The sequence below is a fragment of the Tamandua tetradactyla genome, chromosome 6 (genome assembly GCF_023851605.1).
Source record: "Tamandua tetradactyla isolate mTamTet1 chromosome 6, mTamTet1.pri, whole genome shotgun sequence".
Classification (NCBI taxonomy): Eukaryota; Metazoa; Chordata; class Mammalia; order Pilosa; family Myrmecophagidae; genus Tamandua; species Tamandua tetradactyla.
The window spans coordinates 12,677,388-12,702,081 of NC_135332.1; the positions used below are offsets into that span (position 1 = coordinate 12,677,388).

General features: G+C 50.1%; 1 protein-coding gene and 1 long non-coding RNA gene across 13 annotated transcripts in view; one reads left to right on the forward strand and one right to left on the reverse strand.

The window, feature by feature from the left end:
* LOC143687072 (uncharacterized) overlaps positions 1–12,394 on the reverse strand; it is a 56,865-nt gene extending 44,471 nt beyond the window's left edge. For all 12 annotated transcript variants that reach the window (XR_013177388.1, XR_013177393.1, XR_013177389.1 and 9 more), the window contains exon 1: positions 12,212–12,394. This is a non-coding gene — a long non-coding RNA (uncharacterized LOC143687072). The remainder of the gene's footprint in view (positions 1–12,211) is intronic.
* A 5,193-nt stretch (positions 12,395–17,587) lies between these two features.
* On the forward strand, positions 17,588–23,016 carry SOX9 (SRY-box transcription factor 9). The gene is made up of 3 exons (XM_077163696.1): positions 17,588–18,393; positions 19,314–19,567; positions 20,076–23,016. Exons 1-3 carry the CDS (start codon positions 17,963–17,965, stop codon positions 20,918–20,920), a joined length of 1,530 nt encoding a protein of 509 aa, XP_077019811.1. The 5' UTR covers positions 17,588–17,962; the 3' UTR covers positions 20,921–23,016.
* Positions 23,017–24,694: the final 1,678 nt, after the last annotated feature.

Here is a 24,694-nt window from a genome sequence, read left to right on the forward strand (position 1 = left end):
ATCACACAGAACCCAGCTGGAAACCCAGACCGGTGGACGCTGGAGGCTGGACACTTAACTGCCAGGGTCTCTGCGGCCTTGCAGTGCTGCTGTGAGACAAGCAATAGAGTGTACAGCTTTAACTCATAGGGATATCCAACAAATGATTCAACTATTATTACTGTTGTCACTTGGAAAGCTGATTTCTGTGCGGTTGACAAAGACCCTTCTGCAAAGCAGTGCTTTGATCACCCAGATTTTTAATTCAGAACACTGGATGGTGGAATAACGAAATGGTGTATGTTAAGATGTCAAAATTAGATGCTTTTATGGCATATCAGGCAAATAGAATTTGTCTAAATTCTATTAAAATATACATAAGTACATTTTAAAGTGTATCTTTAATTGGCTGGATCACCTTTTTTAAAAAGTTGTAGTGGAAATTTAGCAAATCTAAACTCTCTCCATATGCTTTACTGTAAACATGGCTTTTGATGTTGTGGAAACTTTTCCAGACTTGTTCATCTCTCATCCTTCTGCTCAAAGATATTCTCTGTGGTGACTGCCATATAAACATTAAGCCCAGAAGGTTCTAGAGCTAGTGCCCCATGGATGATTAGCTCATCTCTCTTTCGAGGGTAAGGAATGGAATTCCTTAAAAGCAAACAAACTGCCATCTTTCATTCCCCAAAGCCCCTGACTTCATTCAACTTTTCCCTCACCCCGAGCTCCTCCAAGGCCCCTCTCCTCAGACTCCTCCGTAAGGAAGCATATCAGAGAGCTCTCAGGTAGGTCTCTAGCTGTTGTAAAGGCAAAAAAAAAGTAAGTGAACTCTTTTCAAGAACCTCCACTGAAAACTGGAACCCAGAGATGCGGCATGGCTTTTCTTAAGTCACAAAGCAAGTCAGTCAAAAGAAATGACCTGATCGCAGGGTGCAGCTGTAGCAGTAATTCAGTAATAATGTCCATTAGCACAAGAACCCAAAAAATACAACTGTAGAACAAGTGTTTTGATAACTATTGAAAGCACCCTAATGGTGTTGCCTTCCTCTTAAGGATGTGATTTCAGACACACAAAAACAGGGTGCTGCTGATGCATCTGAAAAATGTTGCATCCAAGATGTTAAGGAAGAGGCATAGCCTGAGTCTTCATCACTAATAACTGAAGAAGATAAGTTGGAGCTTGGTAAGTTGGAGCGAGTATTTGGGGAGGAAATGATCAACCCAGGATTAGGACAGAGATTCAGACAAAGGATCCAGTAGGAAACAAACCACTGACTGAGCCAATACTAACACCCCCAAAGTAGAGATATAAGCAATTCCAGAGCTGTATTGACAGGAACAGAATTCTTGTTAAAATCCAAAGAGAAGAAGGAGCGAAGGAGGAAGAAGGGATGAAATAAGGTAGTTGGACCCATCAGGGACCTATACACATTCATGAGAATTAAATTGAGAACTTGCTATTGGAAAAGACTATCCTGCCAAGACGTCTGGTCACCTCAATTTGTCCTTGGGGCTGTGGAAGTTCACTGCCAGCAGCAGACATGTCATCGCAGAGAAATAATCAAGGATGGGAAGAGCAAGTGGTGTTTTTAGGTGGGCTGGCAGAACAACTTTGTGGACTGACCTGTTTTTTAACATACCCACAGAACTATGCAAAGCCAAGTGTTCTTCATGCTGGGCCAGACTTTCTTACCCCACCTTGGGGGTCTGCCAGGTTATGCTGGCTCCCACTCCAATGTCAAGCCTTCTTGTGAAATGACTGGTACTTCCTGCTTCCCGTCGCACCCCAGACCCAGACACGCCACCTCTCCTGAGTATCCACCCCTCTGGCTTGATGCAAGGGAGCCAAGGGGCTCTTGAGGACAGAGAAGCCCCTGTTCAGGTAAGATGACCCAAAGAACAAGGAAATTTCCTTCTGCTTCATAGTTTTCCCCCATCTTTGCCCTCCCTAACTCCTCGGTGTGGTCACAGCTCCCTGGCCTGGACTCAGCTGCACATTTTTTTGTGTCCCAACCTCCCAGCTGCAAAGCCTTGGGGGATAATCAGAGAGTTATAGCTCCAAGAAATTCTCATCTCCATAGACCTGTCTACCCACCTCCCACCTGGCCTCGAGAGGAGCAGCCAACATTCCTTCAGTCCCACAGAGAAAGGGTGTGACTTAGGATTACTCAATGAGGCTTCCAAAGCCAACATCTTGTGCCCCCCAAACAATAGAGATGTATTTGTCTTGGACTTCATTAATTTCACCTGGTTTCTCCTTTGATTAGCAGATAGAAACTCCTCTCCTTACCCCCGTTTTTATGAATCCACCAGGCTCGCTCTTCTGCTTTTTCGGCAACGTTCCAACTCCCAATCTGGGTAAGCTGAAGCCTTGGATCAGGTCTTGAGTGACGTCAGTGAGCTTGAGAAACGCCATCCGTCTCTCCTGGGCTTTCTCACACGTGGGAATCATCTCTTGCAAGTCTACATCCCATCTCTGATCTGTTTGTTTTGGATGCTAATCCCAGGACGCTGGGTGAGGTGTTAGTCAGACTGACCTTTCCTGCTTTCTGAGTCAGTGATCTTAGATGACTAAGCCAGGCACTCAGTGTTGAAAATTAAAATCAGTGTGTGGGGCCTGTAAAAAGGAACCAGGAAGGTGGGAAGGGGTAGCGAAGAGGGAAGGTGACACTTTGTTTTTCATCGCAACGAAACCTAGTGCTATCAAACTCATCCTCACCAAAACAAATTCTGCTTGTTTGATGTGAAGCATGTTGCGGAGAAAAATGACACAAATGAGACTGCTTCTGAAGGGGCTAGAGCAGTCTTAAGTCTCAAGGCAGTTTCCAATCTACCCCAAACAACCAAATATCCTGGTGTTCAGAGAATTTTCTGTTTGATTGTCTACTGAACTCCTGACATGTTGTCAGGCCGCATGGATATATTTAAAGAGTATCTTGCCTCTCATTAAGTTGGAGTACTCGGTGAACCCACCAATTCCACCCCCAAGTTCTCTGTCAAGCAAACAGATCTAATAGAATAACAATGCTAATAATACCAGGTGTTTTGTTTGGATTGGCGCTTTTTAAAAATACAGCTCTTACCCTAGAGGTCAAAAACCTCAGCAGGCCAGAAGTCAATGCACCTTAAACATCTACAGAAACACAGAAAAGACAACTCCTCATTTCAAATGTGAGAAAACTGACTTGTTGAGAAGCAAGTCATTTTCTAGAAAGCCATACAATATACTTACAGGAGCACAGAGGTCATATTTTTGGTCTAAAGTACTATTGACTTAGGCTTATTACCTGAAAGATATATGGAAGAGGTACGATGTTGACAAAAATTGGCTTTTACGGTTAATCAAATGTTCCGACCACCTGCTTAGGCTTTGCTGCACTGGAGCCCGGAACACTCCTGTCTCCCAAACCACCAACAAAATGTTTACTTCCGCCCAGCCAATCCCAAGATATAAGCTGGGCTTCCTTTCACTTAAACATATCAAGCACAGCAGGTGCAATTCTTTCCAACAAATATTTGTTAAGCATCAATTCCATGCAAGGCATTTGCTCATATCAGCTAATAAAAATGAACAAAACCCACCTGTGCAGCAAAACTATCCTGTCATACTTTTCATATATGTTTCCGAAATTCAGCCACCTACCCTTTTCTTTTTTCTACAAGCCGATTTTCAAAAAGAGGTGGCTTGATTATAAAAGGAAAGAAATTACCCCTATTATCTATTCTCTGAGAAAGCATGCACATACACACCTGTATAAAATAATTATTAGTCTGGTAAAAGCTACACATATGTCACCGACATAGGCATACTGGACCTGTCTAAATGTAAACCCCAACTGCGTAGCAATTTTTAAAGGTTCTACCAAAAGAAAAAGGGAACAGGAAAACTTAGCAACACCCTAAAGGAGTCAGATCCCCTTTCTATATTGTCAGGTAATTGTTATCAGAAATTGGTGGTAATAGCAAGCCGTTTTAAAAGAATGCCAATTCAATCTGATCCTGGTTAAAGAAGATCCAGAAACCGCCTTTGTTCCTAACGTGGGCAGCCTTGAGAAAATAACGATACTCTCTTTCAGAAACTGCGGGGACTAGGGAAGGTGGGACTTCAGCTCTCCCAGCTCAGCATTGGCAGGAAAGGCGACCGCTCTCAAGAGGGAGGACAGTCACCCAGCAATACCCAGGAGACAGCCTCAGCCTCATCAGAGGAGAAGCGAGGGGGCCCAGGAAGAGAGCGTCTTGCTTTCTGAAACTGAAAAAGGACCGCCAGCCCCGGGTGTGGACTCGAGCGCAGGACGCTGAATCTCTTCAGAAATGTCTCCTTCGCCCTCCCGGCTGATGGCATGTTTGCAGTCTGGGATTATTTTGTGCAACTGACTCCTTCCAAGAGTTTGAGGTTTAGGGTTTGGGTGAGTTTGGTGTTAGCCTTTTTTTTCCCCCACTACCTTTTTATTCACAGTTTCCAATACACAGGGCACTTTATAACATCCATGGAAACCTCTGTGGCCACAAACTTGAAAACGAAGGCAACTGAGTGTCAGATGGAGAAAAAGATATATAGGAGTGTCCCGGTTATGTGGCACGCATACGTTGCTTTCTCCCTTTTCTGATCAAGTCCCGAAACTGGCATTCCTTTGGAAAAGGCCACACTGACGAGGGCTTTATCTAAGAAGTCAGTTCAGAGCGACAGGAAATATTAAGAAATGAAGCTGCCCTTGCATTGGTGAATTGGGGTAGCTGTGTAGTCCTGACTGAGCCTGTGTTAGAATCCATGAAATGTCCAGGGAGCGAATGTGCACTGCTCTTCTACACGCCCTCTCTCATGGCTGGAGCACTCTGGACACTTTCCAGTGGTAGGAGTCTCATCGCTTAAATTATACATTGTTCTCAAATTCGCTAGCCTCCCTGGCTCGCACAGCCAGGATCTGAGCGCAGGGAAAGTCAATAAGACGTGCTACTAACTGACCTTTACTTCCCCTTGAAATCCTGTCTATTCTGTACATTCCCCGGAAACAGTCTTTAACAATGGCCCTCACCCTTGTCCTTTCCACTTTTCCAACCAATCATGTAGAAATAATTGCCAAAACTTAAAAGACTGAATTAAAACCCTTCTCCTATGAAGAAGCCACTGTGGAGCAACGGAAAGGGCACCAAACCTGTCAAAGAGTCTGAGCTCCAAGTCTCCTCGGCCTCCTGCATGCCCCCCTTGAGCAACTTACCCCATTTCTGTGTTTCACCTTTCTCTGTCCTTAAACTAGCATAGCAACCCTCCTCCCACATGGTATAAGGATGAAATGAAGTCAAGTGTGTCAGTAAGTTTTAAACACCAATAATTGTTATAGCAATAAGATGTATTATCATTCAGATCGGGTTTGACTAAGAGGCTTCTAATCTTAATTCCTCCCCAAAAGTACATGTTGTTCCCCTAAAGCTGCAGGGACAGATGAGAAGTTTGGGGAGATGAGGGGACTGGCTATAAGAGAAAATAGCTAGCACCAACAGAAAGTGCAGATCACCATACAATCAACAAGGCCGCCAGGTCACCCCAGCTGCCAATGCCTACACAAAGTCCAAGAGATCCATTCAGATCTGTCACAGAAGTCCTCAGCAGCCCCTTTCCTCTCTCCACCCATTTTCTTCCAGTGACAATCTTGCATGGGGACTGTTGACTACACATGTGGATTAGCATTGTCCCACAAAACCCAGAATCAGAAGCAATAAGGCCAAAAAGAAACAAGGTCAAGGGTAAATTCAAATTGCAAATGAAAAAAAAAAAAAAAAAGAATGCCCTTCCACACTCGTTAACTAGATTCCTTTTGCCTCCCAGCGCTTACAGTGACACAGGAAGGGTAAAAGCACCTTTGGGAAATTTTGCAGACTAATAAAAACAGTATTGAGTTGCAGGGAGCTATGTAATGACCTTGCTCCCCGAAAGATTCAGAGCAAGCAATGGGGCTCATCCATGTTTGTAGTCTCCCATGCCTAAGCGAGCCCCCAAACTACAGGCTGTGCATAAACCTTTGTGGTGTTGAAGAGCGAAAGAATGGATGCACAGCTAAGGAAGAACATATGCTCAACACTGAGCCGTAATCAGGCAAGCACATCTGGGTTCAGTCCTTCCCTACTTCTCCTTAGCCATCTGCACATGGAAATGCTGGTTAATCCCCTTCTGTACTTCAGTTTCCCCCATTGTAGAATGGAGACAACGACGACGTCATGCATAGCCCACAGATTTGTTGTATTGAATTTTTACATGGTAAACACCTAATACGCATTAGTTATTGCTCTCTTGTTGCATTGTTGTTTTTGTTGTTATTGTGGCTTTTACTACTTACCACCTGGAGCTATGGTATTTTGGACAAGTTAGCTAACCAATCTAAACCTCAGCTTTCTCATCTGTAAAATAAAGGAAATAATAGCAACTAGACTGAAAGGATTCCCAAGGGTAGAGGTGGGATTGAGGTATGGTAGTATGTATTTACCAGGTAATATTATTGTCAAGCACATAATAAAGGCTCTGCAAACATTTCCTCTGATTAATAAAATATCCCAAGGAGCAGAAAAGAAGAAGATCAAGATGACAACAGAGAGTTAGACACTCCTAAAGCAATGAGGACTTTTCCAGACTGTAGCAGTGATATCCCATTGCTGGTTTGTAGAGTAAAATGATTCTGGAAATCTGAATGAGGCCCAGGCAAGCTACGATAAGGCTGCCACATAACCCAGAGAAGAAAAGAATCCCAATGTGCATCCGTGTAAAATGAAGCAGAATGGTGGCTGTGAAATAAAATCAAGCCGTGCACCGCTGCCGCAAACCCAACGAAGTGCTCATGGAAAGGAAATTAAAAGAAGGGAGGACACGGTCCCCGATGCATGGTTCAAGTCACACTTTGTTCTCTGCTCCTCCTAGACAAAAGCAGCAAAGCCCTGATTATGGGAGAAGGGAGGAGATAAGATCAGAGACACACTTCGTAAAAGAGTGGTGCCTCAGTCTCTACGTGACCCAAAGAAGAACTCATTCTGGAGCAAGCACCCAGGGAGAACCAGAAAAATGTGCAGGAACGGCTCCACGGACGCTCTGGGCTGTTCGCCTGGGAGAAGGAGCCCACGCGCGTGGCAGTATGTGGAATTCTGCATGTGCGTGGGGACGTGGGGGAGGCGTGGGGTCGTGGGGGAAGCGTGAGGACAGCGTGGGGACGTGGGGGAGGCGTGGGGTCATGGGGGAAGCGTGAGGACAGCGTGGGGACGTGGGGGAGGCGTGGGGTCGTGGGGGAAGCGTGAGGACAGCGTGGGGATGGGGGGGAGGCGTGGGGTCATGGGGGAAGCGTGAGGACAGCGTGGGGACGTGGGGGAGGCGTGGGGTCGTGGGGGAAGCGTGAGGACAGCGTGGGGATGGGGGGGAGGCGTGGAACCCGCAATGCCAAATCCAGAGGTCTGCCCCTCCCATTAACTTGGGCGACCTTGAGCAAGCGACACACTGTATTCAGGGCTTGTGTTTCTTCAAGTGAAAAACAAAGGAACTAACCTCTCCCCCTCACTACCCTCTAGACATGTCCAGGGAATTTAGTTGACAAGTGACTGTCAGATGCTTCAAAACCAGAAGCATGAAATGGCAGCTAGGGCTATTCACTAGCAATGAAATGAGGTTTTGGCAATAGGAAATGCACAAAAGTAAAGGGTATAAATGTGTGTGCTTTTGAATGAGCGTGTGTGTTCATGTGTGCAATGCAGAGACAGAGACAGAGTGAAAGGCTCAGGGGTGTGCTCCTAATATTCATTTATGTGAATGGATGTTCAGTGTGAAGTGTGTGGAGGTGCGATGGGCACATCCAGACAGAGGCTGGTTATAGGGGGAGGGGAAAGAGACCACAGCATGGGGGAAATGGGCCTGGTGCCCTGGACGCAGTGGGGAGAATATGGGCTCTAAACAGCCTGCAGACAAGCCCCGAAGCTTCTCCGAATCCCCAAAGGGGCACCCCACATTTCCTATACAGCCGTGTGCCCATTGGCTGGAAGAGAACGGCTGACTTTGACCCCTCATTGCATTGCCTTACCCATCAGGAGCTGCAAAGAGCTGTGGCACTTTTGACACTTAACATCTAAATAACTCCATCCCCCACCTCCTCAAACCCATGTGATAGTTCCTGACGCTACAATTTCTCTTTTCCTCCTTCTCTTTTTTCCTTCTCCTCTTTCTTCTTCTCCTCCTTCTTCCAAATAAATGATGGTTTGGGACTAGGGGCAGGGATGGGGATGGGTGATTTGGTTTTCAAATGTCTCAGGCATATGGGAAGGACAGAAGGTGTCAGGCCCAAACTGTGCTGGAAAACCCCAAGATACCTATACACCAGGCACCCACATATACACATTTTCATTCTCTCTTTCTCTTTAACTTTTATTTTTTCCCCAGGAAGGGCTAAGGAGAGATTTCTAGAGCTTCTAGAGTCCCAGGGATGGAAGACCCCAGAGGCATCTGGGAGTGATTAGGCAACAGATTTCAGGTAGCCCAGACACACGTGCAGTCCACATGACACCCCCTAATTCCATACCCACAGCTCTCCTTTTCCAAACAAACAGCAGTGCCATTCGCAGAGAGAAAAAAATGCCTTCCTTAGTGGAGCTATGGAGGGAGGCCAAACTATGATTGTTTCCCCAGCATCAGCCCCTGACACCCATCCCCCCCACCACTCAGCATCACCACTGTGACTCGTGCAGCCACGGACAGGGCGCTGTGCTTAGAAAAGTAAGCAAGAATATCAAGGAGAGAAAAATATTTGTCATTGTATATTTGAGTAACAAGGTCTGGGGAGTTTACAGGTTCTGATACATTACTAATGATTTCAGTTTGTGGTTTGATTGTTTTCTCAAACCTGTAAATCCAGGCCAGAAATGTACAAAGATTATAATCTGAAAGCTTCTATATCCATCACTCCAGATGTTTTCCATAGGTGTGTCTCCAACACCCTTTCTTATAGAAAGAGATCAGAGGGTAGGAGGTTTAGAAAAGGGTTTGGGGGCAAAGGCAAACTTCCTCATAAGTGACGTGGGCACCCATCTAAAGGACACATTTTGAGGAGAGCCATAAAGACACCCATCTAAATGGTCAAGGTGCTCCTATGTCTCTGACATATGACATTCCACCATTAGGTATTCATTTATTTGGCTTAAGTTTCAGTCATTCATTTCTCTGGTGAACATTTATTTGGCAAACCCTATGTGGCACATTCTGGGAATATAAAGATAATAACACTATGTCCTTGGCTTCAGGAAGTTCACAGTCTAGCAGTGGGTATATATGCACGAAGGACAAATGCCAGCAAAATAGAGGCATGAACAAAATTTTAAAAGAACTCAGAGAAAGGGGTGTGAGGGCAGTTCAGTGGTAGAATTCTCGCCTGTCATGAAGAAGACCTGAGTTCGATTCACAGCCCCTGCACGTCCCAAAAAAATAAATCAATCAACCAACAAAAACAAACAAACAACAGCAAAAAAAAAATTTCAACAAACGGTGCTGCAATAAAGGGCTACTCACAGAGAAAAATAATGAAATGTGACCCTGCCATACAGCATACAAAAAAAAAAGAAGAAGAAAAACAGAGAAAGAACAAATAGCTATTGCTGGAGAGTCCTTATCACTTCACAGAGAGGTTAGCATTTGAACTGGACCTCTATCCCCTATTAAAATCTGGCTGCCCCTGAGACTGAGAATATATGAATAATTAATAGTCATTTAGTCCATAGCATGAAGTCTCACATCTTTCCCAAGACAGGAGTCGGTAAGGGCAGCTTTTATCTAGGAGAGATGTCCTACTCCCCAAAAGGAAGAGGAAGGCTGCAAGAAAGGGTTGTAAGAAAGGCTCGATAGTATATGAAAAAGGAAAATCTTGCAAATCCAGAAGGGCTGGGCTAGTTCGGCCACTGAGAAACAACCAAAAGCCTGAAAGAGGCCTAAGGAATGAGTGTGACTTTTAGGGTGAGTGAATGAGACAAATCCATAATCATTCGCCTCCAAAGAAGAACTGCTTGCTTAGGACTTTTCAGAATCGAAAAAGGACCCAATCTTTCCTCTTGAAGCCACTCTTAAGAACCAAAGGTAACCTCACGAACTTCCAGGGATGGATGACTGAGAATCAAAGCACCCCGGGGAAGAAGTGAAGTTGGGGCAGGGGGAGGGGGGCCGGGGACAGGAGAAGGAGGAGGTGACTTTTATTCTGTCCTCTGCCCGAGCTTGCAGTCCTGAGGAACATGAGTTTGGAGACAAAGGTACCCCCTGACATCACGCTCAGCCAGGCTTTCCTCAGCCCTAAATTCCTGGGGGAAGATTCAGAATCAAGGGAGCCACCCAAGTGCCAGGCAAAGAAGAAGCAATTAGCAACTTTTGCTGTAGGCAGAATCTAAAGGGGAAAAAGAGACCTTTGAGCCCAAGAAGCTACACCTCCCTGGGCCTCTTCCGGACCCACAGTGTTCAGCCCACTCAGTGTTTAGCCAATGCCTCCCTCTCCTCCCCCAGAAGACATTTTTTGCTCCTGGAAAATCATCTGGAAACTGTCATCACCACTGTGCTGGTTGGCAAAGGTCCCCCAAAGAGAGAGTGAAGTGTACCACACACTGTAAGGCATTGCTGAGCTTGGACCAGAAAGTGGAGGGCAGGGGGAGGAATGGTGGCCTCAGTGGAAGGAGCAGCTCAGCATCACCAGGGGTGGGGAGGATCCTGGGACCACGGGGGAGTAGACAGAAGGGAGTCCACTCCTGAGCTGGGAAGCCTGGGGTACCACTTCTCACCCACGCTTTGCTGCCCCCCCCCCCCCAGCGCTCTGATGGAGGGGCAAGCAGAGGAGGCAGCTCTCTGCGACCCACATGTTCTTTCAGGAAAGAGAATCAGTGAAAAGAGTTAGAGAACGAGTCTCCAAGCATAATCAGACTAGAGGGTAAAGCAGGGCATGGGTGGAGAGGAGGGAGGCTGAGCCTAAGTGGATACAAAGCATGGAGATAGTAACCGCAGAGAGAAGGCCCTCCAGCAGTACGCACTGGATTGATTTATTTGAGGCTGAGAATGGATTCCGTTGGGCATTCATTGAGAGTGAGGTGACTAATGAAAGAGTGGCCAGGACAGAGCTAGGATGGCCAGGAGAGTATCACTCCACTCAGCGAAGTGTCTCCCCAGATCTCTGTGTCATCGGGGGTCCCAGAACGAACACCCCATTCCCCCAATCCCTGCACAGGCTTCTATCCTCATCCACATCCCTCAGACTTGCAAGCACCCGTGACTTCTGGCTTGCTGCTCTGTGACAGTGCATACTTTCAATAGAATTGGGGCTCAACATAAACGTCTGTTCAGAACTCCCCCAGAAGGCTCTGGAACCCACCCCCACCCTGGAGGCATGGGGTGAGGCCTGAGTGGAGTGTCCAAGCCAAGACCACCTGCCCTGCTTCTCTTTCCTACCAGAAAGATCCAACCCCAGTCAGACATAACCCTTCCTTCCTGGTGGCAGAGGAAAACATCTCAACCTGTGAGATGGCTCCACTGCTCAAAGAAAGTGAGTAGTGAAGGGAAAAGAGGCCTGTAGCTATCACTTTTTTTTTTTTTGAAGGAAAAATTAATGCCCTTCTATTTGAATTTAGGGTGGCAGTTCCCTCCACCTAAGTTGAAGTAACTGCTTATTTGTCTCTGCTTTACCAGTGGATGCTAAAACCAGTGAGATACTAAATCTGATTGTCTGCCAACCTATTCTGACAACTTTGTGAGCTTTAGGGACACCCCAAAGGGAAGCAGATTCTGTGCAGAGTCCACGCTTTCCTCAGGCATTCTGAGGGGACTTCCCTGGCGTTTCAGCCAACCTAGGAATGGGGGGGGGGGGGGCTGTTCCAGCCCTAGAACTAAGTGTGAAAGAAAACAACCTGTCCTTTCCCATTGAATGTAAACACATTTACCCTAAAGATAGTAGCAGGGACAGTGTGAGATTTCCTGGGTCTTGATTTAATAACTGTGGGTAGGGCACAAAGCCATCCTCGCCTATACCAGTCCAAATGTCACTCCCCACTAAAAAAAAAGAAAGAAGGAAACAGAAAAAAAAAGGCATTAAAGAGTCCACGGATTCCTTTCATATCAATGAGAAAAGGGGCCTTGGGAGAAAAATGGCAGAGAGAGAGAAAAAAAGTTTCCTCTGCTTTCCAAAAACCCCTGATCTCGCAGAGTCCCCGGGACACCCCTAGCCCGTCCCTTCAAACAAACCCATTTGAAGTCCGTCAATAGTGCAACCCAGTGTCTCCTGCAGTTTCCACGTCAGAGACGCGCAGTAGGAAATTAATTTGAAGTGAGCATCGACAGGACAGGCAGCGCGGCGGGACCCGGGTGCCTCGCGGGTCCCCCCTTCCGGAAGCTCTCGTCTGTTTGTGCCCTCCGGCGCCTCCCCGCCCTACCCCCCAGCATTTTTTCTGACGTCACAGCGCCCAGAACCTTCCCAACACCAGAGCTCCCGGCTTTCTGAGGTCACCCTCCCCGAAGCTGGAGACTTTGGTGCTGACCTTAGCCCTCTCGAGGCTTTCGGGACAAAACGCGCCACCCACCCGCGCTCGGGCCCCGGGCCTCCTGCAGGCGACCCGGCTGGGCGCTTCTGCCGTCGCGCCTTGCTCACGCCGCCCCCCAGCGCAGCGCGGCACGCAGCAGCCTCGACGCCCAGTCTGGCCCGCTGGAGCTATGGGTCCCAGGAACCAGGCCGATGCGCTCTGCCCTGGCGTGTCCCGGGTCCTGCTGAAGACGACGAAATAGTCCGTATTTAATTCTGACAGTTACCTTCGGAATTGAATTTCAATATCATTTCTTCCTTTTGCGGGGTCCCGTGGAAATATTTTCCCCGATTAATAAAGACCCGAACTAATGACCCACCCGATTGGGCATCTTAGAGGGCGCAGCTGCGATGTGGTTGCCACGATGCGTACAAACACTGCCTGAGAATCTTCCCTCTCCTCGCTCTGGGCCCTCCCGGGGACCAGACACCCCGAAACCGAAAGGTGACTCGAGCGGGAGGCGACAATTCCCGTGCGAATCCGTTGTCTTCGGAAGCAGCTCCTGGGGCAGGAGCGTACCCCTGGCCTCCAAAGCCCACCGCAAAGGAGGCGCCGACGCCGTGAAAGCTTATTTTATTTGTATTGTTAATTCAGCGAGGCAAAAAACACCCTTGGCTGAAAACGCCTGTACGATTTAAAAAGGAGGGAAGTTGGGGGGGGGGGGGGGGATGGGCCTAGAAAATTTCCCGCGGGGCATTCTAGGGATACGTTAGGGGATTCGATTGGCCCAGGACTCCCCAGTCCCACGACTAAGGACAGATCTTTTAGGGAAAAGGATAAAAAGGAAAAGCACACTCCCTCTGGCATCGCAGTCCTTTTGCTCCTGGGGCCCGAGACCCACATCCCTCCACTTTCCCCTTCGCTGGCCACCCAGAAGGAGACAGGTCCTCCAGTCTCTGAATTTAGCTCCGTAAGGCGCTCCCGGGGCGCTCCACTGGGCCACAGCCACCCGGCGTCCCAAAACCTGATCCGGTCACCCGGGGGGTAGGGGACAGTTTGGCAATTGACACCCCCCTCTCGCCACACCTCCCGCGCACAGCACTCGTCTTTCTCTTAGAAAACAGAAAAGGAAAACAAAACTGAAGTGCCCGCTGTAGTCTGCAGTTTTAGGAGATGCTGGGTTAATGCAGTCCTGGGTGACACGTGCTGGACAAATCCCCCCACACACACACAAAGTAGGGCGCCGTTTGGGGAGAAACACACATGGAGAAATGCGCATTCATACGCGTTTATGGAACGTGTTGCTGGGAGGTCTGGCGGCCTGCAATTGGGAAATACACACGTGCCCACATGCATACACCAGCAAACTATCCAAAGGTCACATTTATTCAGTGCCTAAGCAGATATTTATTGCGTCTTTTTCCTTTTCGCTGCTGCTTCCAGCTCAACGCCTGTCTTGAGACTTGGCCTTGCTTACCTGCCGCTCCCCCGCAGGGGGAGCGGGTGTCGGGCAGGATGAGCGCCCCACACCCAGCGAAAAGTTCCAACCACCCACAAGCGGCGGGGAGCGCAGGGTACGGGAACCTGGAGGGTCCCACCAAGGACTGGGGTCTTTTATTTCAAGGGCACGGGACTCGGGGGGGTGCAAGAGGAAAGAGGTAACCCCCTTCTTGATCACCTCTGTAGAAAATTTTGCGCAGGGCTGAGATTGCTGGGAGAGGCTCCTGCACACCCCAGCCAAACCCTTCCTGGGACATGAGTCCCTGCTGAAAACGGGTTCGGCACGGTCCCCACTTTTGCCAGGGAAGTTTGGAGAGGGAGATTGCGGTCCTTAATTTCGCAGGCAAAGGGAACCCCATCCGCCCGCACCCCACCCCCATCCGGAGGCGAAAATCTCCCCTGCACTGCGTGTTTGCGCCGCCGCCGCCGCCGCCGGAGAGCCGCAGAGACCGCGCCAGCAACTCTGGGCTCCTGCCTCTGCTCCCGCATAGACGCGGAGGGAGGATTGGCGGTCCCGGCTGGGGAAATTGAACCCGGCGCCGGCCCGGAACGCGGAGAGAAGAAGGAGGGGCTCCCAGACCTCGGTTTTCCGAAGTGCCCCCTTGGGATCCGCTCGCACCTCGGTGTCTCCGCTTGCGGCGGCAGACCTCGCAGCGCTTGATCAAGAGCTGGGATCCTGGTGGCGTGCACACGTTGTAAAGCGCCGTGCGTTGCCTGCCACTCTTCTCCATCTACGCCCTTTCCCTTCCTTACCCCCGAGCACCCCGGAGCGTTTAGTTCTTGGCAGATGGTGCTGGCTAAAACTGGGCCACCAGCCTCAGTTTCCCGATCTGTAACATGAACATGGAGAGTGACTTCCTTTCACTCGAGTGCTGAGGTTCTCGGGTCCGGGACTCATCTTCCCGAGGCAGGTAGGAGGGGTCTGGGGTGACTGGGGAGAGTCACACTGAAGAGAGCCGAGCCCCTAAATAAGGATAGGGGAATCGGCGGGGGTAAGCATCTGCGGAAATGCAAGTCGGACCCACTTGCGAATCAGCGGTGCCCACACGCCGGGCTTGGCCTTGTCTTCTCAGGCAGGAAAGAGAATAGCCCTGAGCACCTGAGGGGGAGGGGCTCCTTCTCCAGGTCTCGGTCTCCCGGTTTTGTGCAGAGTGGAAACATCAAGCATCTCGAGCGCGCATCTATAGCTTGGTCTCCTATAGACACACACTTCCCAATTCCCCCTAACTGAGCTGTCCGGAGGTGAACCCGCACGGGAGGGAACATCGCGCAAGATCCTGCAGAGATAAATCTCAGCAGCAAAGCAGTCCTGAATGAGTGGAACACACCCCACCCCACACCCCACCATCACCACTATCAAAGTTTCCCCAGCAGTTCCTGCTTTGGTACAGTTTCTGGGCTTTTGGCGCCCCCTCTGGATGCAGCCGAAAATTGCAGTCCATTATCTAAGACAACAGATTGTTTATCGTAGTTTAACCAAAAGATACAAGAGTAGGAAATGCTTGCATCAAACGAACCGCAAACGTACAAAGCACCTTCGCTTATTATTTAAAATGTTATATATTACGTATCTCTTATTACATAATTGTAGCAAAATATATTTTCTATGGACATATTACCTTGATAAATTTCGTGAAATATTCTAAATATCTTAGGGGTATAGTTGTCTTCTCTTGTTTTATGCCAGCAAACATGGGATTTACCATTCGATACAACCTAATTGCAGTCATCTTGGTTAAAACTGCTGCCTGAAGGTCTCTGAGTCTCCTCCTGGATCAGGTATCAGGGAATCACACAATTATACTCACAACCCCAGCACACAGAAATCTGTCCATGCTATCCGGGATTTGTTCCTCCCAAGAAGGGAGGATGCTGTTTTTACGCTTTCCAGCAGATTCAAACCGCCTTGAATATAAAGCTATCCTGTTGCGGTCTCTTAAACTCGTAAACAGCCTACAGGGTACCAGAGCTATTCAGTGTGAGTCACATTCGTTTAAAAAGTAAATACACTGATTAACAGGGTTATAACTTACTCCCTTCCGAAGAGTGCCATTTTCTATTTAAAAAAAAAAAAAAAGTCGACTTCGGAAGAAAAGGAGAGAAAATGAGACTTTTAAAATTTCTTCAAGGTAAACATTCTTGGAGATCCCGCCATGGTGTGTGCAATTTGCAAATCAGAAAGTAACAAGTCTTTTTTTCAGTGATACCGACCGATTCCCAAGAATTTAATCTGAGGCGAACCTTTCCAAAAGCCAGGAAGGGGGCGTTTAAAATAGTTGTCCACAGTGTTTGTGATTCTGTCACAAATAGTTTGTGATTCTGAAGACATGTAATCCGCAGACGACTAAGAATTTTCCTCCCTCCTAGAAACAGATAACTCCGCATTTAGCCAACCTGGTTAGGAGCAGTTCTCATCCACAGATCACACCCCGAAATATCATCAGAAGCACCCCCAGTCCCTCCCCCAGAACTCCCAACTATCGGTGGGTCAGAAAGGACGGGAGAAAAGTCCAGACGACAGGCGCTTCACCCCTCCAGGTGATTTGGAAAGGAGAGCGCACTCCGCCTAAGTGGGGTGTTTCGTCTGCGGTGGTGCCCATTTGTTTGGCCTTATACACACTCGGTGACCGGCCTCGGCCTTGCGGCCCGGGACGGCCCACTTAGCAAAGTTCGAGCCGGGGCAGTTTACAAACTCTTTCCAGTGGCCACTCGGCTGACGTTTTCGATCCGGCCGAGAGGCGAAGATCAGAACGTCAAAGCCTTGGCCCTGTCACTGAGGAGCGCCGGCGGGGTGGGAGGCTGGAGGGCCGGGGCCGGAGAGGGGACTTGTCAGAGTTCAGGGTCGATGTGGCGCGGGATGGTCCGGGCGACCGCGGGACCAGGGCGTCGCGACCGCCGCTGCCGCCGCCGGTAGCCTCCGCGGGGACTGCGCTTTGGTTTTCATTGATTCACTCTGCAAGAGCGCGGCGCAATCCCGACCAGCCGCACCACCCCCGGCGAACCAGAGCATGTTAATCTATTTATATGGCTTATTACGGAGGAAGAGCGGGCGTCCAGTCACCAAAACATTTGCTTCAAAAGCCCAATTCTAAGCGCTTTCGGAAGGGGCAGGCTCCAGGCGCGTAAACTGGGCTCGGCATTAAGGACAGGCTGCTTTTCCAATACTGCAAACTCCTGCTAAGTCCCCGGCACCACCGAGAAAGCAATGGAAAGAAATGCCCGGGTTGGGGGCGGGGAGTGGGGAGGCAGGGGGGAGCTCTTAGGCTAGAAATGCACACACACGTACACACATGCAAAGATCAGTGCAGCGATGGCACCAAAATTCTGACCTACCGAGAGTACGGCAAACTCACACACTTGGACGTCTCGGGTCCCCCGCCTTCCCAGCAGCACCCGCCCCCCCCACCCCCGTCCACCCTTGGGCTGCGCTCCCCTCCCTTTTCCTCTCCTCCCCTCTCGTCACCCAGCCCAGTGCCACAACCCCCCCCCAAATCTGCTCCAATCAGCTGCCTGCCAACCCCTGAAAAGCCGTGCTGTGATTGGTTGAAAGTTTCTAAGGTGAGGGGGAGTATTTATTAAAGAGACCCTGGGCTGGGATAGTTGGAGAGCGGAGAACGGAGCTTGAAACTGACTGGAAACTTCGGTGGCGGCGCGACTTGCCAGTTTCATCCCGGGACCTTTTTCTTTGCTGGAGGAGAAGAGAAGGGGTGCAAGAGCCCCCCGCTTTTGCTTTCTCTCTCCCCCTCCTCCTCGTCTCCACGTCGCCTTCCCCTTCTTGGAGCGGGCAGCTGCGGGTGGGCCACCCTGCGCCTTCCTAAGGGCTCGCCGCCGCAGCCGGGTGACGCGCCAGCCTCCCCGGGCGCACCTCGCTCCGTGTCCGGGCAGCCGAGAGGAGAGGAGCCCCGCGCCTCGAGTCCCCGAGCCGCCGCGGCTTCTCGCCTTTCCCGGCCAGCCGCCCCCTGTCCCGGGCCCGCGCATGAATCTCCTGGACCCCTTCATGAAGATGACCGACGAGCAGGAGAAGGGCCTGTCCGGCGCCCCCAGCCCCACCATGTCCGAGGACTCGGCGGGCTCGCCCTGCCCTTCGGGCTCCGGCTCCGACACCGAGAACACGCGGCCCCAGGAGAACACGTTCCCCAAGGGCGAGCCGGACCTGAAGAAGGAGAGCGAGGAGGACAAGTTCCCCGTGTGCATCCGCGAGGCCGTCAGCCAGGTGCTCAAGGGCTACGACTGGACGCTGGTGCCCATGCCGGTGCGCGTCAACGGCTCCAGCAAGAACAAGCCGCACGTCAAGCGGCCCATGAACGCCTTCATGGTGTGGGCGCAGGCGGCGCGCAGGAAGCTCGCCGACCAGTACCCGCACCTGCACAACGCCGAGCTCAGCAAGACGCTGGGCAAGCTCTGGAGGTAGGGCCCCGGTGGCGGGCAGGGTGGGCTCGGCGGCGGCGGGGGGCGCGGGCCGGGCCCTGCTCTCCAGCCCCGCCTCCCAGCGGGAGGGAGCTGCTGTTTGGGGCGTGGGGAGGGGGAGGCGCGGAGCGGGGCGGGGGGCGGGGGGCGGGGGAGACGAGGTGTAACTTGGCTCGGACTTTGACAAAGTTCTTGGATTGCTCTTGGGGAAGGGGAGGGGGAGTTCTGATGGAAAAGCGAGGGGGGAAGGGATAGGCAGAGGATGAAAGAAGACTTGAAAGAGACCCGGTGGGAGGGGGCTGCCAGCCTCGAACCCCTTGGCCGTGAAGTTCAATCCTGGGTGGGGAGTGTTTGGGTGGGAAGTGGAGTTTGCCTCTCCCTCCCCTCAAGTGTGCTTTCTGGTGCTGCCCTGACAGGAATGGGGGTTGGGCGGGGATAGAACCCCAGGCTAGGGGAGACCCCTGAGTCCTCGCGGGGAGGGGAGAAAGAAGGAGGGAGGCGGCTCGAAATGGGGGGGAGGAGGGGATGGGGGTCGGGGGGGGTGGCTTCTTGCAATATAAGTGGTTTTGCGGAAAGTTTTTAAAGAATGTAGTGGGGGAAGATCTAAAGTTATGGCTGCAGCAGCAAAGGGCTTCAGAACCGCAGCAGCGGGAGCGATTGCTCCGGCCAGACTCAAAAAGAAGAGTTGTTGTTGTTGTCGCTTCTTTTTCTTTTATTATTGTGATTGTTTATTAAAAAGGGAGGAGCTGCGTCAGTGGCTGCAGAGCTGGGAGGTTGGAGGAAAGGCACTAGGGGTAAAGAGACGAGTGACGGTGTCCCCGCCGCCCACCCTCGCGGGCCTGACAGCTCAGCCGCGTTTCACGGACCCCCCCATTCCCTCCTCTCCCCCCTTCGCCCCCCCCCCCCCCCGCCATCCCCAGGCTGCTGAATGAGAGCGAGAAGCGGCCCTTCGTGGAGGAGGCGGAGCGTCTGCGCGTGCAGCACAAGAAGGACCACCCGGATTACAAGTACCAGCCGCGGCGGAGGAAGTCGGTGAAGAACGGGCAGGCGGAGGCCGAGGAGGCCACCGAGCAGACGCACATCTCCCCCAACGCCATCTTCAAGGCGCTGCAGGCCGACTCGCCTCACTCCTCCTCGGGCATGAGCGAGGTGCACTCTCCCGGCGAGCACTCGGGTGAGTCCCCGGTCGGCGCCCGAGCCAGGCCACCCCCAGCGCGGCCCGCACGGCCCTGGGAGGCTCTGCTGGGGGACTTTGCTCTCTCCAGAGAGGGAAGCACTACCCCCTGCGCTTGAGCGCGCTCCCCTTTCTGCTCAGGGCCCCAGGAGGCACCTAACAAACACACACACACACACACACAACTCAGTCCCTGCATCCTAAGTGATTAATCCTTTATTGCGAAGTTTAGATGTCTTTACAGCTTTGCAAGACTCCCCCCTTCTCCTCTTCGCTGCCCCACCCCTAAAGCACACAGGGTCCCTCTACAAGTGGCAGTTCGTTCTTCCGGCCCCTCAACTGATAAAAGGAGGCCGCTTGTGTGCTGGAGGGTTAATCATTGCGCGGTTTGCCTCCCGCGCAGGTGCGGGTCCTTTGCACGCCGTCGGGAGGGTCCCAGAAGGGTTTCCAAGCCTCGCCTGCGGCTTTCGTTGATTTCCCGGGTTTCTTCCTCTTTCATGGCCTGCAGGGCAGTCCCAGGGTCCACCGACCCCACCCACCACCCCCAAAACCGACGTGCAGCCAGGCAAGGCTGACCTGAAACGAGAGGGGCGCTCCCTGCCAGAGGGGGGCCGACAGCCCCCCATCGACTTCCGCGACGTGGACATCGGCGAGCTGAGCAGCGACGTCATCTCCAACATCGAGACCTTCGACGTCAACGAATTTGACCAGTACCTGCCGCCCAACGGCCACCCGGGGGTGCCGGCCACGCACGGCCAGGTCACCTACACGGGCAGCTACGGCATCAGCAGCACGGCGGCCACCCCGGCGGGCGCGGGCCACGTGTGGATGTCCAAGCAGCAAGCGCCGCCGCCGCCCCCGCAGCAGCCCCCGCAGGCCCCGGCCGCACCCCAGGCGCCCCCGCAGCCGCCGCAGGCGCCCCCGCAGCAGCAGGCAGCGCCCCCGCAGCCGCCGCAGGCGCACGCGCTGACCCCGCTGAGCGGCGAGCCGGGCCAGTCGCAGCGAACGCACATCAAGACCGAGCAGCTGAGTCCCAGCCACTACAGCGAGCAGCAGCAGCACTCGCCGCAGCAGATCGGCTACAGCCCCTTCACCCTTCCGCACTACAGCCCCTCCTACCCGCCCATCACCCGCTCGCAGTACGACTACACCGACCACCAGAACTCCGGCTCCTACTACAGCCACGCGGCGGGCCAGGGCTCCGGCCTCTACCCCACCTTCACCTACATGAACCCCGCGCAGCGGCCCATGTACACCCCCATCGCCGACACCTCCGGGGTCCCTTCCATCCCGCAGACCCACAGCCCGCAGCACTGGGAACAGCCGGTCTACACACAGCTCACCAGACCTTGAGAACAAAGGGTGAGGATGGCCGCGATGAGCATAAAAAAGAACCGAAGAAAATAAAATAACCGACCAGAATTTTCCTTGGGACGTTGTTTTTTGGTTTGTTGGTTTTGTTCGTTTTTTTTTGTTTGTTTGCTTGTTGTTTGTTTGTTTTTTCATCCCTTAAAGACACTCAAGCTAAAGGCAACTCGTACACAAATTCCGGGACAAAAACCTTTTTCGAGCCAAACGCGCGCGCCTTGTTGTATCAACTTCTTGGCGAATCGGTGGCCGCGTCGCCCCCAGGCTCGTGGAACCAGCAGAGGCGACTGCGAACGGTTTTTTTCCCCCCACCCCTTCTGCAAAGCCCGCGTTGGAGGATGATGGAGAATCGCGTGACCAGTTTGCTCAATCTCTCTGCTTGTTTGGACTTTGTAATTATTTTTTAGCAGTAATTAAAGAAGAAAGTCCTCTGTGAGGAATATTCTCTATTTTAAATATTTTTAGTATGTACTGTGTATGATTCATTACCATTTTGAGGGGATTTATACATATTTTTAGATAAAAAAATTAAATGCTCTTATTTTTCCAACAGCTAAACTACTCTTAGTTGAACAGTGTGCCCTAGCTCTTCTTGCAACCAGAGTATTTTTGTACAGAATTGCTTCCTCTTACAAGAAAAAAAAAGAAAAAAGAAAAAAAAAGGTGTGTGTGTTGGTGCATTAACATAAAAAACAAATTGTGTTAGGTGATCGGTTTTGGGAGTTCGCTCTGCTTAATTCTGAAGGCTTTCCGATTAAGGAGAAGCTGCCTTAAAAAGAAAAATAAAGGCCTTATTTTGCAAGTATGGGAGAAAACAATAGTCTAGAGAAGCATTTGGTAAGCTTTATCACATATATATTTTTTAAACAAGAAAAACACTTTGAGCCTTAAAAAAAAGTGCTGCTGGAAGACTCATGCGCTCTCTTTTAGTGCATTTCCTCTTGCTTTTGCTTGGTTGCTCCAGATTTAAGAAAAAAGCAAAAGGGCAAGCAAAGGGGACAGAAACCTGTTTGGGGAATGTTTCAGCAGCCAGTAAGTGCCCTGAGTGCTCTCTGGGTGCTTTGCCCTGGCCTGTGGGGCACGGACACTGGGGTCCCTGCTTTCCCACCGTCACCTGTGCCTCTCTGAACACCAGCAGTTACCCTTGAAGACATTCCATGTGCTAAAAGTATTTATTTCATAAGGAGAGGTTTTCATTGAAAAGAATATTGTTGCTCTCTCTCTTTTTAATTTACCTTCTCTAAAATAGGTTGTTGGAGCCTTCCTCAAAGGGTAGGGTCATCTGTTATTAAATTATGTTCTTAACTGTAACCGATTTTTTTATTTATCTCTTTAATCTTTTTTTATTATTATTAAAAACGAGTTTCTCTGGATTTCTTGGCCTAGATTTGTACAAATGCCTTTTTTTCATCCTTTTTTTTGCCTTTGTTGTTTTTGTTGAAAACAAACTGGAAACTTGTTTCTCTTTTTGTACAAATGAGAGGTTGCAAATGTAGTGTATCACTGAGTCATTTGCAGTGTTTTCTGCCACAGATCTTTGGGCTGCCTAAATTGCGCATGTGTGTGTGTGTGCGTTGTGACACAAAACAGTGCAAGCGTGTCTTATCAATATTCCTGGGCATACTGTCCTGGAAGAGGAGGGGAGGGCAGGGAGGTGGAATCGGCAGACTGACAGCAGCCCGCAGACCTTGCTGCTTGTGGCTGGAGAGTTTGAGGATTGCTTTTTAAAAAAGACAGCAAACTTTTTTTTTTTATTTAAAAAAAGATATATTAACAGTTTTAGAAGTCAGTAGAATAAAATCTTAAAGCACTCTTATAATATGGCATCTTTCAATTTCTGTATAAAAGCAGATCTTTTAAAAAAAAATATTTCTGTAACTTAAGAAACCTGGCATTTAAATCATATTTTGTCTTTAGGTAAGGTTTGGTTTGTGTTTGTGTTTTGTTTGTTTCGCTTGTTCCCCCGCGCCCCAACCCCAAACCTTTTTGTTCTCCCTGTGAAACTTACCTTTCCTTTTTTTTCTTTTCTTCTTTTTTTTGTATATTATTGTTTACAATAAATATACATTGCATTAAAAGAAAATGATCCTATGGATTTATTCACCAGATTCACGGAAGAATTTGAGCACCGAAAGAAATCCTTAAATGCTGATTGTTGTGCGGCTCTGTTTTTAGTGCTTCTTTGGCAGTCCTAAGAAGTAGGCCAAGGAATAGTGTCGTGTCCCCAAAGATCTAAGTAGGAGAATCGTGAGAACTGCCACCCCGTTAGTCAAACAGAAAATTACGCGCGTCACCCACTCTGCCAGAGTGTTTGTTGCTGCTTTAATCTCCTGCCTCAAGGCAAAAGCCCTTCCCTTTTGGGGACATTAGACCTGAAATCAGTGGCTTGTCCTTAAAGACAGAATGCCAGAGGTGGTGACTTGCCTGTCTTAATTTAATCTAGCAAACTTTCTGTTAGTATGAGCATGCACCAAAGAAATGAGGTCTTCATTTACAATGCGAAGGAAGCCAAAGTAAAACCGTGTTTCAAGAGGACCAGCGGGCAGCATGTTCTATTAACTCATTTAATGATTCAGAGCCTTCCTGGATCCTCTGCTGAAACAATGGAATGAGATTACATCCTCATTACTATTATCATTATTGTATTATTATTATTATTATTTTGTTCCCTCCAGTTTAACTCGTTCTGAGCAGATGCAAAGCCATCATAAAAGTAATAAGACCTAATCCTGTTTTCCTTGGCCTCGGTTAATTAGGGAGTTTCCAGGATCAGAGAAACATCCAGGTCATTTTTCATCAAACAAATGAAATCACTACTTCCCTCCCACCCCCACGCAGACACGCCCCCCAGCTGACTCGGGAAGCATCTCCAAGGAGGCAGGTCTCCTACCACCTCAGGCCGGGCTTTCTGACATACCAGCTTTCAACCTCACTGGTATTATTACCTCACGCTGTCTGGTTTTGCTTATTGGATTCCTGGCTTGCATCCCACACCAGGATCACGGCAACCAGGAAGATGGGAGTTATCAAACTGAGGCAACATTAGGACTCGGCCTCCTTTGCGAATTCCTTTGACAAACATTGATCGAGTGCCTCAGACGGGTGGGTCACGGTGCAGGTCCCCCACCGCCCACCCCAGCCCCTGCAGACGCCACATTCTGATCCTTTGGTGTGTGTCATCACATCCCATTCGAGCAGGCCAGGAGTCCAGCCTTTCTTCTTATAAGATCTCTATCCGCCCCACCCCCCCTTGCCAATATTCACAAATTCCTTTTAAAAAGTCTCTCTGGTGTTCACTAATTCATGTCCACCCTGAGTTACCCTAACCTGGTTTTCTATTAAAATCAACACTCACCATTCTGCTTTAACCTCCCTCCTTCCCCACTCCACCTTTTCCTCCCAAGTCTATTCTGCTAGCCTGTTTGTTCTCTCTTCTGGAAATATGTTCTGTTCCTCAGGACGCGCGCAATCTTCGGCAAGCCTCCTTAGAGCCAGAATGTTCTTTTTGGGCATAAACTTGCTAGGTGACCCAGGGCAAGTTGCTTTTCCTTCCCCTTTGGCTGAAAATGTTTCGAATCCCTCCCTCCTGTAGCAGGGTCCTTACTGGAGCAGATTTGAGCAAAGAACAATCTGGGAATTGGCAGCCTCTGAATCTCTTGGTCTCTACAGGAGTCCTGCTGAGTTGGAATCTCTGTATATGGCACCGAGGAGTAAGAGTTTTTCACAGGATGCCCAAGAGATTTTGATTCACAGTAAAAT

What these genes read in the sequence shown, in the direction of transcription:
- SOX9 (XM_077163696.1), top strand. Translation starts at nt 17,963, where the DNA reads ATGAATCTCCTGGACCCCTTCATGAAGATGACCGACGAGCAGGAGAAG. An exon ending in ACGCTGGGCAAGCTCTGGAG is followed by an intron (nt 18,394 to 19,313) that starts GTAGGGCCCCGG and finishes CGCCATCCCCAG; the next exon opens with GCTGCTGAATGAGAGCGAGA. An exon ending in CTCTCCCGGCGAGCACTCGG is followed by an intron (nt 19,568 to 20,075) that starts GTGAGTCCCCGG and finishes CATGGCCTGCAG; the next exon opens with GGCAGTCCCAGGGTCCACCG.